Source organism: Drosophila mojavensis, unplaced genomic scaffold (assembly GCF_018153725.1).
Source record: "Drosophila mojavensis isolate 15081-1352.22 unplaced genomic scaffold, ASM1815372v1 contig_231, whole genome shotgun sequence".
In the NCBI taxonomy this organism is placed as follows: Eukaryota; Metazoa; Arthropoda; class Insecta; order Diptera; family Drosophilidae; genus Drosophila; species Drosophila mojavensis.
The window spans coordinates 4,717,163-4,728,709 of NW_025318772.1; the positions used below are offsets into that span (position 1 = coordinate 4,717,163).

General features: G+C 47.3%; 2 protein-coding genes across 13 annotated transcripts in view; one reads left to right on the plus strand and one right to left on the minus strand.

Annotated features, from left to right (window-relative positions):
• Nucleotides 1-11,547, plus strand: part of LOC6574961 — a 111,259-nt gene that overhangs the window by 67,839 nt on the left and 31,873 nt on the right. The window lies entirely within an intron of this gene.
• On the minus strand, nt 9,324-11,502 carry LOC6574957 (serine/threonine-protein phosphatase 2A regulatory subunit B'' subunit gamma). 3 transcript variants are annotated; one of them, XR_006356821.1, is made up of 4 exons: nt 10,391-11,501; nt 10,031-10,248; nt 9,781-9,945; nt 9,324-9,731 (listed from the first exon to the last, which is right to left on the minus strand). XR_006356821.1 is itself a non-coding variant. In XM_002000948.4 (3 exons), the coding sequence occupies exons 1-3, from the start codon at nt 11,399-11,401 to the stop codon at nt 9,855-9,857; spliced, it is 1,320 nt and encodes a 439-aa protein (XP_002000984.2). In that variant the 5' UTR covers nt 11,402-11,501; the 3' UTR covers nt 9,324-9,854. The 3 variants fall into 3 exon arrangements, 2 of the variants coding, with proteins under 2 accessions (XP_002000984.2, XP_015023247.1); XM_002000948.4 differs by having other exon boundaries at nt 9,324-9,945; XM_015167761.3 differs by lacking the exons at nt 9,324-9,731; nt 9,781-9,945 and having other exon boundaries at nt 10,096-10,248; nt 10,389-11,502.

Genomic DNA, 11,547 nt, shown 5'->3' on the forward strand with positions numbered 1-11,547 from the left:
CCACACACACATGTATTGTATAGAAACTATGCTGCTTGCTTTGTTTCAGGGCAATTTTAACGGTTTCGTCTTACACTTCAATTAATGTTGTGCACATAATACAGACTGAAGGGAAAAAAAACTAGTGCAATACCTGTCATTAATTCACAATATACCAAACTATTATTATTGTACAACTCGTTAAATTTTATTTTTAATTATGTAATCTGATAACATTTGAAAATTCCTAGTTAATAGATTATTTTTCCAGTGTGTTTAAATTTTTGTTTTTACCTCTTTGCATTGCACTGCTGCTAGCTATGAAACAGTTGGCTGCTGTCGACTTGCCACCTCGATTGTAGCTCCGTGTTGTTGTTGTTGTTGTTGTTGTGGCTGTCGTTGTTGGCATTTGTGTTTTGTGTTCCACTAGATCCTTGCTTAGTGCGGCATACATTTTGGTTCGCCTTGTTTTGGTGTCGTGTCGTTGTTGTTGTTGTTGTTGTCCTTGCCGTTGTCGTACCTTCCAGCACAGCTGGAAACAGTCTGAAGTGCTGCCCCGCCTTGAGCACATCAATGCTACGAATATCAGAGTCTAATTAGAGCGGTAATAAAATGCAAAGTGCATGCATTCAATTGAGAAGAAGCTGAACGAACGAATGGTAGGCCAACTCTTCAGCAGAATTTAATTTTGTGGCTGGGAAAATCAATTGAGGATGCTTTGGGTTCATTTGTAAATTTCATACCTGGCACTTATAGATGTTTGCTCTGATTACCATGGAATTACACTCAATTACAGTGATGGATAACTGAAGAAAGAGAGACAGAGAGAGAGACAGAGAGAAGTAAGAGAGAAACAAACTGATGGTTAGGAAAATGGCTGCTGATGAAGCTGTTGGCCCTTGGCTGGGGACTGTCGGCAGATTGGACTGCCTCAAGGTAAAAATCTCTAGCACTGGTTTGACAGCTGGCAGAGCCTCAGCTCAGATTCACATCTGCTGGCATGCACACACACACACACACACACGCACACACAGACAAACAAGCAAACAAACGCTGGGTGACATTGACATTTTGCCTAATGCCTTGGCAAGCTTAGATTGAGTCATACTTTGTGCACTGACAAGACGAGACAGACAGACGGAGGCACTCAATGAGTGGAGCTTTGTAGCCAGACAATCGGTATAAATTATTATGTCAGCTCATGACAGAACGGGAAACTGTTGGCCCTGCACCGAGCCGCTGCCCGACGGCCCACAAGGCTTTGGCAGCAGGAATTAGTTTTGACACGCAGCGGGAGCGGGACGGGTGGGGCGGCCGACCGCCGGCAGACACGGGCAGACACCTCTGGACATGAGAGCTTTGTGTATCGATCTATAATTAAGATAAGATACAGTCGGTGTGTGCACCACAACTCACATTGTGACCATGGCGTGCTAGGAGCAGGAGGAGCGGGACAAGGGTCTACGAGTGGCACTTATGGTCAGATAGCAGCTGTGTTATTTGTTTATGAAATTGACCTGCGATTAGCGCTGCATACAAAGTTGTGTGTGGCAACGGGCCATAAATTACACGCCACAGAGTCAGGCGATTGAACGTATGAGCGTGTGGGCGTGTGGGCGTAAGGGCGTGTGGACGTGGAATCGTGGTCCCATAAGCAACAGCAATTCCATGAAACTTTAACGCAAACTAAACGCTAAAGCGTTTTGTTCAACTCGTTTAAATTGGAGTTCAGCCCACACACGTGTGGCACGAGCTGCAGATGACTTCGACTTCGGTCTCACCACATGCCAGACACCGCACATCCTGGAACCCATTCGGAATGGTGCCCGCAGGATATGCAGCAAAAATCCGCTTACACAATTTTACGCACAAGCCGGGAAGAAAAGAAGTTGGTAAAATGTGTAAAACTTTCGTATTGACAATAAACGCCAGCAAGCGGCAACAGCAGCAAGCAGAGGATGGCTTAGGGGGAGGGGGAGGGGGAAGGCATGCAAAGTGTTTGGCACTGCTTGCCAAATAGAGTCAGGCATATGCAGAGTACTCTAGAACTTCTGATAAAGCCCGCAGGTTGGCGACGCCGCAGTGCCATGCGAGGGAGGGAGGGCCGCAAAACAGTTTCTATTTGGCATTTAGTTGCATCGAAGTTGGCTCAAAGCAACGGGCTGGGAAGCTGATGCTAGTGCATATACCTTTATGGCAATGGCAGACAAAAGTACACGAAATTCAATGAGCTGCAAAAAGCAGCTAAAGTTGCTGCTGCCAGATTTACGCCAAGAAAAATGTCAGCCAGAGAGTCAGCCGGGCTATCCGACCTGCATCCTGCACAGGACACGTAACCGGGGCGAAACCAAGCAAAAAAAAAAAAAAAAAAAAAAAAGAAGCAGGAGAAGAAGAAGAGAAGATTATATATATGTAAACTCAACGGGATCTGGAGTTGGATGCGACTGCGACGGCGACTGCGACAGCGACTGCGACAGCGACTGCGACTGCGGTCTGCGACTTTGGCGCCGCAGACAAATTGCGCTCGTAAATGCTTTAAATTGTGCACTCTGCGGTCCAAATTGAAGCTGAGCAAGAGGAACGCGTCGCTTAAAGCGGGCGGCAAACAAAAGTTGCGAAAAACTACAAGCAGCGTGCAAAAAATGGCTGAGCGTGTTAAGAAAAATGTTTTCGTAAGCTGCGAACAAATGCGCGACAATATTTTTCAGCCACTTGTCCCACCCACCACCCACCAGCCGCCTGCCGCCATGCCCCATTCGCCCCCGGGCAGCTCTTGAGGCAGCCAACGCTTGTAAGTAGGCAACGGCAACAGTGGCCAGTGCTGCCTCAGCATTTGACGCTGAGATACTCTGGAATATGCTCTTAGAAAAACTATTAGTTTTCCCTTTGACTAAAACTGAATACAGAAAATTAGGAATAAATATTTTATAATTCAATAAGAACCAAAATAATTTGTAGGATATGAATGACAGTATTATGATGCCACAATAATAATCACTCAATAAAAAAATTGTATATAAACAAGACAAGAAATTTAGCTCACGACTCCTTTTGAATTTGGTAGAGTCAACAGCAATTTCACATTTCTAGCGGGGAATTCGAACATAACATAAATCAAGTTCCATTAGTGGGCTTAACTGTTATGCCAATAGAAATGAAGTTAATTACCTGCAGCTAATATACCCGGTTTCAATCTGCAGCATAATGATGCCGACTGCCGACTGCCGACTGCCAACTCAATGCTGCCTCTGGACGGATGCTCGGTGTTGAATTCAACGCGAACACCTTTGGCAAAGGTAAAAGAAAAGCAGGGCGTTTGCTCCCATTGTTGCAGAACAAAAAGCGGAGAAATGCTACAAGGAGCGCCAGTTGTAGATGTATTTGTGCTTGTGTGTGTGCGTGTGTGCTGTGTAGGTGTAGGTGTAGCTGTAGAGGCACGCTTGATAGCCCAAGCCGAAACCGATTGCCACTTAAAACCTTATGGCTACGCTCTTGAACCAGGCACCACTTGTGTATGTGTGTGCGTGTGAGTGTGTGTGTGGGCGAGTGTATCTTCGAGTGTTGTGGGGACGGTGCGGTGGGTTGCGGCGCCGGGTGTCAAAATGTTAACTTAAAATACAAAGACCTGACTTTGGTGTCGACTTTTAACTTTCAACAGTTGCCATTGCAGTGCGAAAGGTTTTGCGCACGTGTAGAATTTTTCAATTTGTAATGTAAGTTTTCGTGCGAACAACTTTGCGCCCTGCTCCAATGACCTATTTGGCTTGGTATCATTAAGGTCGGGCGCTCGCGACTCGCGTTCTTTAAGACTTTGGGCTGGACTTTAAGCCAGCTGCTAAGCAGAAAATTTGATTAAATCAGCATTACGACCTGCTGCCTGCCTGATAACGGGGCTCCAGAAACAATATTCGCTGACGCAATGCTAATTGCAAGGTGTACAAACTGGCCCGAAAATAAGCCGAGCAAAGCACTTTAATTAATTAAAAAGAAACGTCCCTGAAAACTTGTCAAAATAAACAGCGAACGCAACAAATCCTTTCTCGGCTCTCACACAAACCCGGCCGGGAAATCGAAACGGCAAACAAAGTCCGGAATTAGATGGTTCGGTATTATTGTCAAATTTTGTTTTTGTTTCTGCTGCTGCTGAAGCTTGTAAATGATTTATGCCAGTGACTTGCCAGCCAGTCATCCAGTCCAGCCGCCTGCCGTGTCACGCCCACTGCCACCCACACCCAGCCACGTCAGGCGGTAGGCAGTCCGCAGTCGGCACTCGGCAGTCGGTGCGGCTGGACGAATGGTTGTGGGAATTGTCGCATACTCCCTTACACTTTAATGCTGCTGTGTTATGAATAATAACTTGGACTGCTTTTTGTTGCCACTGCCCCCGCGCTACCCACCGCGCTGCCCCCTCCACGTCGCATCAGCGTCAGTTGCTGCTGGCTGTAGTGCGTTTTCTCTTTCACATTTCGCGTCAGTGCGCCGAGCTTTGAATATTTTACGCAGGCATAAATAATTTACAACAATGAACGAAACACACGTAAAAAATAAGAGACGGAGAGAAAAAAGGATAAGGCAGGAGCAGAGCAGCAGCAGAGCAGCATCGCATAAAAATGGAACAAAAGTGAGAGCAAGAATGCAAAAGATAAGAATAAAAATTTATATTTCCTAAGCACGGCAGCCAGGGGCAAGGCGTGCAGCATGCGACAGGGTCGCCTGGTCGCCTGGTCGCCAGGTCGCTCGGTCACAAAATGCTGGCCTCTTTTCGGCTCAGTTCGGTTCTTTGGCAGCACTTGACATATGCGCCGGCTTTTGACCTCTTTCGGGATGTGCAGGCACTCGCCTATGATATGTGCGGCTCGTAAATGAGACGAAATAGGACGTCCCGGTGGGCGGGACGAGTCCAACACACACACACACACACACAATTTCGGGCGGGCGAGTGAGAAAATGTAAATGCTCAAATGTTTTCTTTGCATTCGCAACGGATTCGTTTGTATTTGCTGTGAGTGATGGCGGCTCAAAGAAATGTCAACACTCAAAGCCTACAAACACATACGCAGGCACCCGCACGCTCACACACACACACACACACACACAGTTGTTGAGGCCAAGAATTTTCACTTTGACTTAACAAATAGAAAATCATTTATTCTGCATGCGCAGCCTCCTGCCGCCTCCCCCCTGACAGCTGCCGCGCGTCCTGGAAATTGTTTCCCCACTAACGCGTTTCGATTTCGACAGACTCTCTGAATGCGGACTCTGTGATTTTCCACTGCTCCCCGCTCGCCTTGCTCGGCCCCCTGCAAGTGCTCAGCCATCAAACGGCGAGATTTATGCACGTTTTGCATATTTTCTTTGTGAGGCCTTCAAAGCCAACAAAAAATCAAGTCGACTCGGGGTGGCGGGAAAAACTCGCTCAATTTTCATTGCGCGACTTTTATGAGTTTGTCTGCTGCTGTCTTTGGCTTTTATCGAATGCAAATTGTTTTATAATAATGTAATCAAATCACTGTGAGCTCTGTTTATTGATGTGTTTACTTTGTTTTGCCTTCGATAATTGCCGCGAACAACATTGGAACAGTTGTCACTGTTTTTTATTGTGTTTACTCAGACTTTGACTTGTGAGTTGTTTTGTTTTATTTTTTTAATAAAAAATGTTATACTCTAAAAAACAGTTTACTTTACTTATAAAGGCAAGAGCTCAGCATATGCAGCAATAGAATTTCATTTACTTATCAATTGTCAAGTTGGCCCATTCAGTTTGTCTATCAAGTTGACAGAATTTGCTCAGAAATAGATTAAATTAAAGAATTTTCAAAAATAACAAAAGTCGCAAATTGGCAAAGATTCACTTAAAGCAGTTGAGTTTATGTGAAATTTACTGTCACATGCAATTTATTCAATAAATAATTCTCCGAACTCTCAGCAAAATGTATTGAAACCAATAAAATTAAGTAACACAATAACAAGGACGGGCATAGCAACAACGACAACGACAACGACAACGACAGCAACAACCATCGTGACGATAATAACAATAATGCCATTTTCACTTAATTGACCATTGTCCACAGCAACAACAGTTGGCCTGGACCGCCTCCGTGCGATTGCTGCCAGATTCCTGGCAAGTGCCAGGAACTCAGCCTCAGCACCCGATTCAAGGGATCGCACATTAAAAATGCCCATGGCGACAATTTGACGTTGTTCTTGTTGTTGTTGATTGGTCGGAGTCGAAGGCTCTCGAGCCAGCTCGTGTCAATTTAAATGCGACCATTAAAATTGAAATGTCAACGCACGACTGCCGGCACGAGATGCTGACCCATGAACGAAATCAAATAATATAATTTGCTCATGAACTTTCAACAGGTCAGCCAGCCGGCCCCGCCTCTTGGCAGCTGGTCTGAACTTGAACCCCAAATTGAAATCGAAATTATGTGTGTGTACGACTGTGTGTGTGTGTGTTTACAAGATAAGTACCTTAAATCTAGCCGGCTTTGGTATGCTAATGAAGTGCATGGCGAGTGCGGCCAATTGTCAGCGGGCCGGGCGAACATGAGGCAAAGCTAGTTAGTTGCCAGTTTTGTTGCATATTTATGGACTGGGCGCCATGTCAACAGCAGCCCACAGAGAGTAGCCGAACAGCCAACAGCCAACAGCCAACAGGCAACAGCAAAAAGGACGCACACGAACCACCAAATCCACTTCATGACCGCAAATTAGTTTTTAACCCACAAAATAATCCCGAATGACATGAGATGAGTCCACCATTCAGCACCAAAACAAAAAAGAAAGTAAAGCGGAATACTACAACATACATTTTACAGTTGCCAGCTACGTCTTCTCCTGCTGCTCCTGCTGTTGCTCCCGTACTATTTCCTCATCGTCCGTGTCTACTCGCCACAGTCGCTTGGCGGAAGTTGTAAAGCTGCCATTTCTTGGCCATGTTGTTGTTGTTGTTGTTGTTGATGTTACTATTGCTGTTGCTGTTGCTGTTGCTGTTGCCACTGCCAGCGGTTGGTCGGACAGCCCAACTCCGTGTCGGACTCTTTTAGCTTACGGCCAATGTGAAGCTCCAGCAATTCGCGAGCTCGTAATGCGGTCGTTTTACAGCATTGTTGTCGTTGTTGTTGTTATCGTTGTTGCTGCCTCTGCTGCTGATGTTGTCGTTGTTATTGGCCCCGTTGAGTGTTATTGCTGTTGTTGTTGTTTTTCTTGTGAGGCGCATTTGTTGTATGAACTTTTTCCAAGTGACGTGAATGGCACCGGCCAGTGCACGGCCAGGCAGCAGCGGGCCCACCAATGCAGCCCGCCTCGTCCCGCTGCTGGGAATGTTGCCATAATTTATTAAAGCCTGCACCAGAGTGCTCTCGAGTCGAGCGGCCCTGGGCCCACGGCCCATGCCACACAATTGAAATTTAAGCAGCAGCGGGAGCTAAGTTGCAGAAAATGTGAAACATTGGCAGAGCCTTTCAGCTCCTTCCGAAGTTCGATCGCTAACCGGCAGACGGCAGACGGCAGACGGCAGCCGGCAGCCGGAGCCGGCAAAATGGTAATCGAAATATGCGCCAGGCCAAGGAAACGCAGCAAAGAGTCAGGCCAAGGGACAGCCGGTAGTGAATGTATTGCCTACTACTTTCTATATTGTCCCCGCCTCTCTCCCTCTCCTCTCTCTCTCTCTCTCTCTCTCTCTCTCTCTCTCTCTGCCGCACACACATTGTGCATTGAAAAGTTTGGAAAAGTTTTTGGCCAGGAAAATAATTCATGAAACATGGCGGCAACATGCGAACGCGAAACGCGAATGTGAAACGCCAAATACGAAATGCGAAATGGGAACGCGAACTCGAAATTTTTGTGCCCAATCCGAATCTGATTGTGACAGAAACGAATTGTTCTGGTTGCTGCTCCTGGCCGCTGCTCCTCCTGTCCTTCGAGGAGGAGGCGTAGGCGTCCTCTGCTGCCATATTTATGTACCTATTTCTTCTTCTGTTTTTTTCTCTGGTTTTCTATGTAGCCGTAGCAGCCGTAGAGTGTCTGCTGCCTGCCCCCGCAGTTGGCATGTAAATTTATGGGGTGTCCCGAAACAATTGTTATTGTGTGTTTTCAACTTTTGCTTGATTTGTGTTTTTAAGTGATTTCGAATGGGTCGCATGGGGCTCGGTAATCGGGCCGTCGGCGACTATTTGTTTGTGTGTGTGTGTGTCTGTGTGGGTGAGTGGTTGGCCAGCCATTCAACTAGCTGGCGTTGATAATTTCTAGGCTGTCATCGGGACAGCCCGTGCAGTCCAGATGCAGAACTACTTCTGCTAAGCGACGAATAACCATAAAACACTTTACATAACAGAGAGAGAGAAAGACAGAGAGAGAGAGAGAGAGACAGACAGAGAGAGAGAGAGAGAGAGAGAGAGAGGAAGAGTTAGTGGGAGACTACCCGCATACGTAGCGCAATTCTTGCAAGTCGAAAGTTGCAAGTTGCAAGTCGCAAGTTGCCGCAATTTTCGTTCAGCACTTTATTTATTTGTATTTCCGCAAACAATTCGAGTGCCGCGACTGCCACAAAACTTTTGACTGTGCGGCATTTGGCACTGTTGGTGACGGTGGTGGTGGAGACAGTGGTGTTGGTGGTGCAGCCGTAAAAAGCAAGTGCAACTGCCACTACCGTTGCCACTGACTGCTACAGTTAGCAGCCATTGTTATTCTTCCAGCTACCGCTGGCAGTAGGCCACTTCCTGCAAACGGGTGTTGCCTCAGTGTTGCCGTTGCATGCAGTTCCTGAATTTTTGAAGGCATTTCTCGTGCCTGCCCCACGCCGCCAAACAGCCGCAGCTGCCTGCAATATGCAAGCGGTCATTTCGTTAATGAGCGCCTGCCAGCAGCAGCAGGAGGTGGGGAGTCGGGTCGGGTCAGAAGTAGCTGCAACTTTTACTGAGCATCCGGCGGATGGACTGCTCGCTGGTCGCAGCACATCCTATTGAGATGGACAGCAGCCAAGCAAAGCACCAACTGAGCCCCCTTCATTCAGCTGTGTGGTTGTCCCACTGCCTGACTGCCCAACCGCCTAACTGCCTAACAGGCTGCCTGCCAGGCTGCCAGCTGGGCTGAATGACTTGGTTTATTTCTACGTAATGAAATGAAATTGAAATGAATGTTTTATAAACCGTTGCCCGGTTAGAGAGTAGGAGACTCTACATTATATCCGCTCCTGCAACTGCCAAGAGTCATAAAATTATTATAATCTCTGGGGCAGCAGCGGCCACTGTTGCCGCTCTCTCTCTCTCTCTCTCTCTCTCTCCCTCCCTCTTACGGTAGATGCAACAAATATCACTGGGCTTTAAGGCCCAGCCAAATTATGTAAATATTTTCGTTCGCTGAGAATTTAATGAGCGCAAAATATCAATGCACAAATAATTTATACACGTCATCTATATAAGTACATATAAAATAATTTTTGTTTCAGTGTGGCTGTCTTGGGCTGACAGTGATGCGTTGGCTTGCATTTGCCAGCTGCAGTGCTTTCAAATAAGATACTTATCTCTTAACATTATAAAGTAAAAACTATGATGGGTTAATTAAAGTGTCTAGTGCATGGTGTTTGCTAAGAATAATTCTGCAACATTTTCGAGCTCTACTCAAAGGCCAAATTGAAAACTGGACAAGAGGCTTCACATCACTTTGAGCTAGTCTGAACGAGCCTTTCTGCAGTCAAAGTCAGCGCCAAACTCTTCTGCAGATGTGTGTCTACTGATGTTATTTGTCTGTTCGGGATTTTAATTAAATTTCGCTCAATGTTGTTGCCGTATTTACTCTGGCTGCTGTTGCTACTGCTGCTACTCCTGCTGCTGCTGCTGCTGCTGTTGTCGTCGTGTGGCATGTGGCCATTAAGCATTCTGCGGATTGTCGTCGCGGTTCTCGTAAGCCCAGAATTTATGAAATTCAATTAATATGGATACCACGGTCTCCGCCTGGCCGCTGCACACGCCGGACATGGTTAAACGACAATTTTTGTGGAAAATACAAAAGGAGGAGGAGGTGGAATCCAGTGTGCACAGCTTACCAATTGCTCAGATCCTTTAGTGTTATCTTGCACGGATCCTTGGGGGTAACCATGTCGAATATCTCATTGCTGAAGTCCTCGAACCGCACCGCCTCGGCAGACCTAAGCGCCAACTGCTCCTCTATTCCCTTGAAGAAGTAATTAAGCGTCTGCATCGTCAGGTAGCCGGTGTGCTGCACGTCCAGCATACGGAATAAGTAGTGCAACGAGGAGGATGTCTATGCAAGAGGATAACCGTATTAATAAAATAAAGAAAATCGCCAGCTGCTGCTAGAGCCAAAGAGCTTTAAGATGAACATTTAGTACACTATCCAAACAATATGAATCCTGCTCGTAAGTTCATTCGGCTTAAACTCACACCTGTCGATTCTCCAGGGCCAGGACGAAGCCCAGATACGTTTTGTAGTCCATTTCGCCGTCGTAGGTGTGACACTCCTCGAAGACGCGATCCATAAACACTGATGTGAGCGTGCCTGAGCCATATCTGCTCAGCTCCTGCTTGCTGAGCAGGCCATTGTGATCCAGGTCCAGATTGAGAAAGCTCCCGTAGACCGCCAGGACGGCGGGCATAGAAAAGGGATTCAGATGCACGGGCCCCGACTCAGTCGGCTTTGGCTCGTCGCGCAGCTCCATCAGCTGGTGAATCAGGCCCGAGACCAGCATCTCGCGAATGCGTATACGACCCGTGCGCAGTGGATCGAGAAAAAAGTAGAACCGCTTCACCACCGTGCACACATAGAACTTCTCGAAGGCGGGATCCATGCAATCGCAGATTTGCCCCAGCGTGGGTATCAGATCCACAATGTAGTTCTCCAAGTCGAACTCGCGCAGGTAGCCCTGGCCGACATCATCGTAAAAGGAGAGCCCAATGCGACACTGCGTCAGCCACACCTTGCGCATGGTGTAGTTGAACACGGAGGCGATCTCCACGCTGCCCAGGTATGGTGACTCGCTGAGCAGCTGGGCGAAGAGACACGTCGTGAGATACTTGCGGCACTTCTTGTCGAGGGTCGACCTCAGCCTGCAGTAGTCGTCGTAGCTGATCAGCTGCTGCTTGGCGGTCGTCTCTGTGACATGCTGCTCCAAGAGGCGCCACAGCTGCTGCAGCTCCTCGTTGTTCAGCAGCTCCTCGGACTTTTGCTGCAGGAACAACGACTGCGCCTCGCGACGCAGCAAATGCCGCAGTTTGTCATCCGGTGGCGGCGGCACATAGAAGAACTGTGGCACGTGTTTGTACGAGGTGTGCTTCACCTGGGCGCGTGCCTTCAGCGGCACATTCGCATCGAATTTGGCCAGCTCCTCGGCGCTTATGTCGCGTGTGGAGATCTTGAGGCAAGCGAATTCCTTGACAAAGTCCGGATCCAGTTCCATGTTGATGCTTGGAAAGTTTTTGTTTGTTGTTGATTATTTCAGTTTATATATGAATAGGGAAATTATTTATTGTTCGGTTGCTTATCGAATCTGGTTTGATTAATTAACATTGATAGATGCCGAAAGGGCAAACATCTAAGCACTCC

Excerpts from the sequence above, each read along its gene's own strand:
- LOC6574957 (XM_002000948.4), bottom strand. The coding sequence starts at position 11,401 with ATGGAACTGGATCCGGACTTTGTCAAGGAATTCGCTTGCCTCAAGATC. Across the intron at positions 10,249-10,390 it reads TGGCCCTGGAGAATCGACAG|ACATCCTCCTCGTTGCACTA; the intron begins GTGTGAGTTTAA and ends CCTCTTGCATAG. Across the intron at positions 9,946-10,030 it reads CTAAAGGATCTGAGCAATTG|CGGCCAGGCGGAGACCGTGG; the intron begins GTAAGCTGTGCA and ends CGGCGTGTGCAG.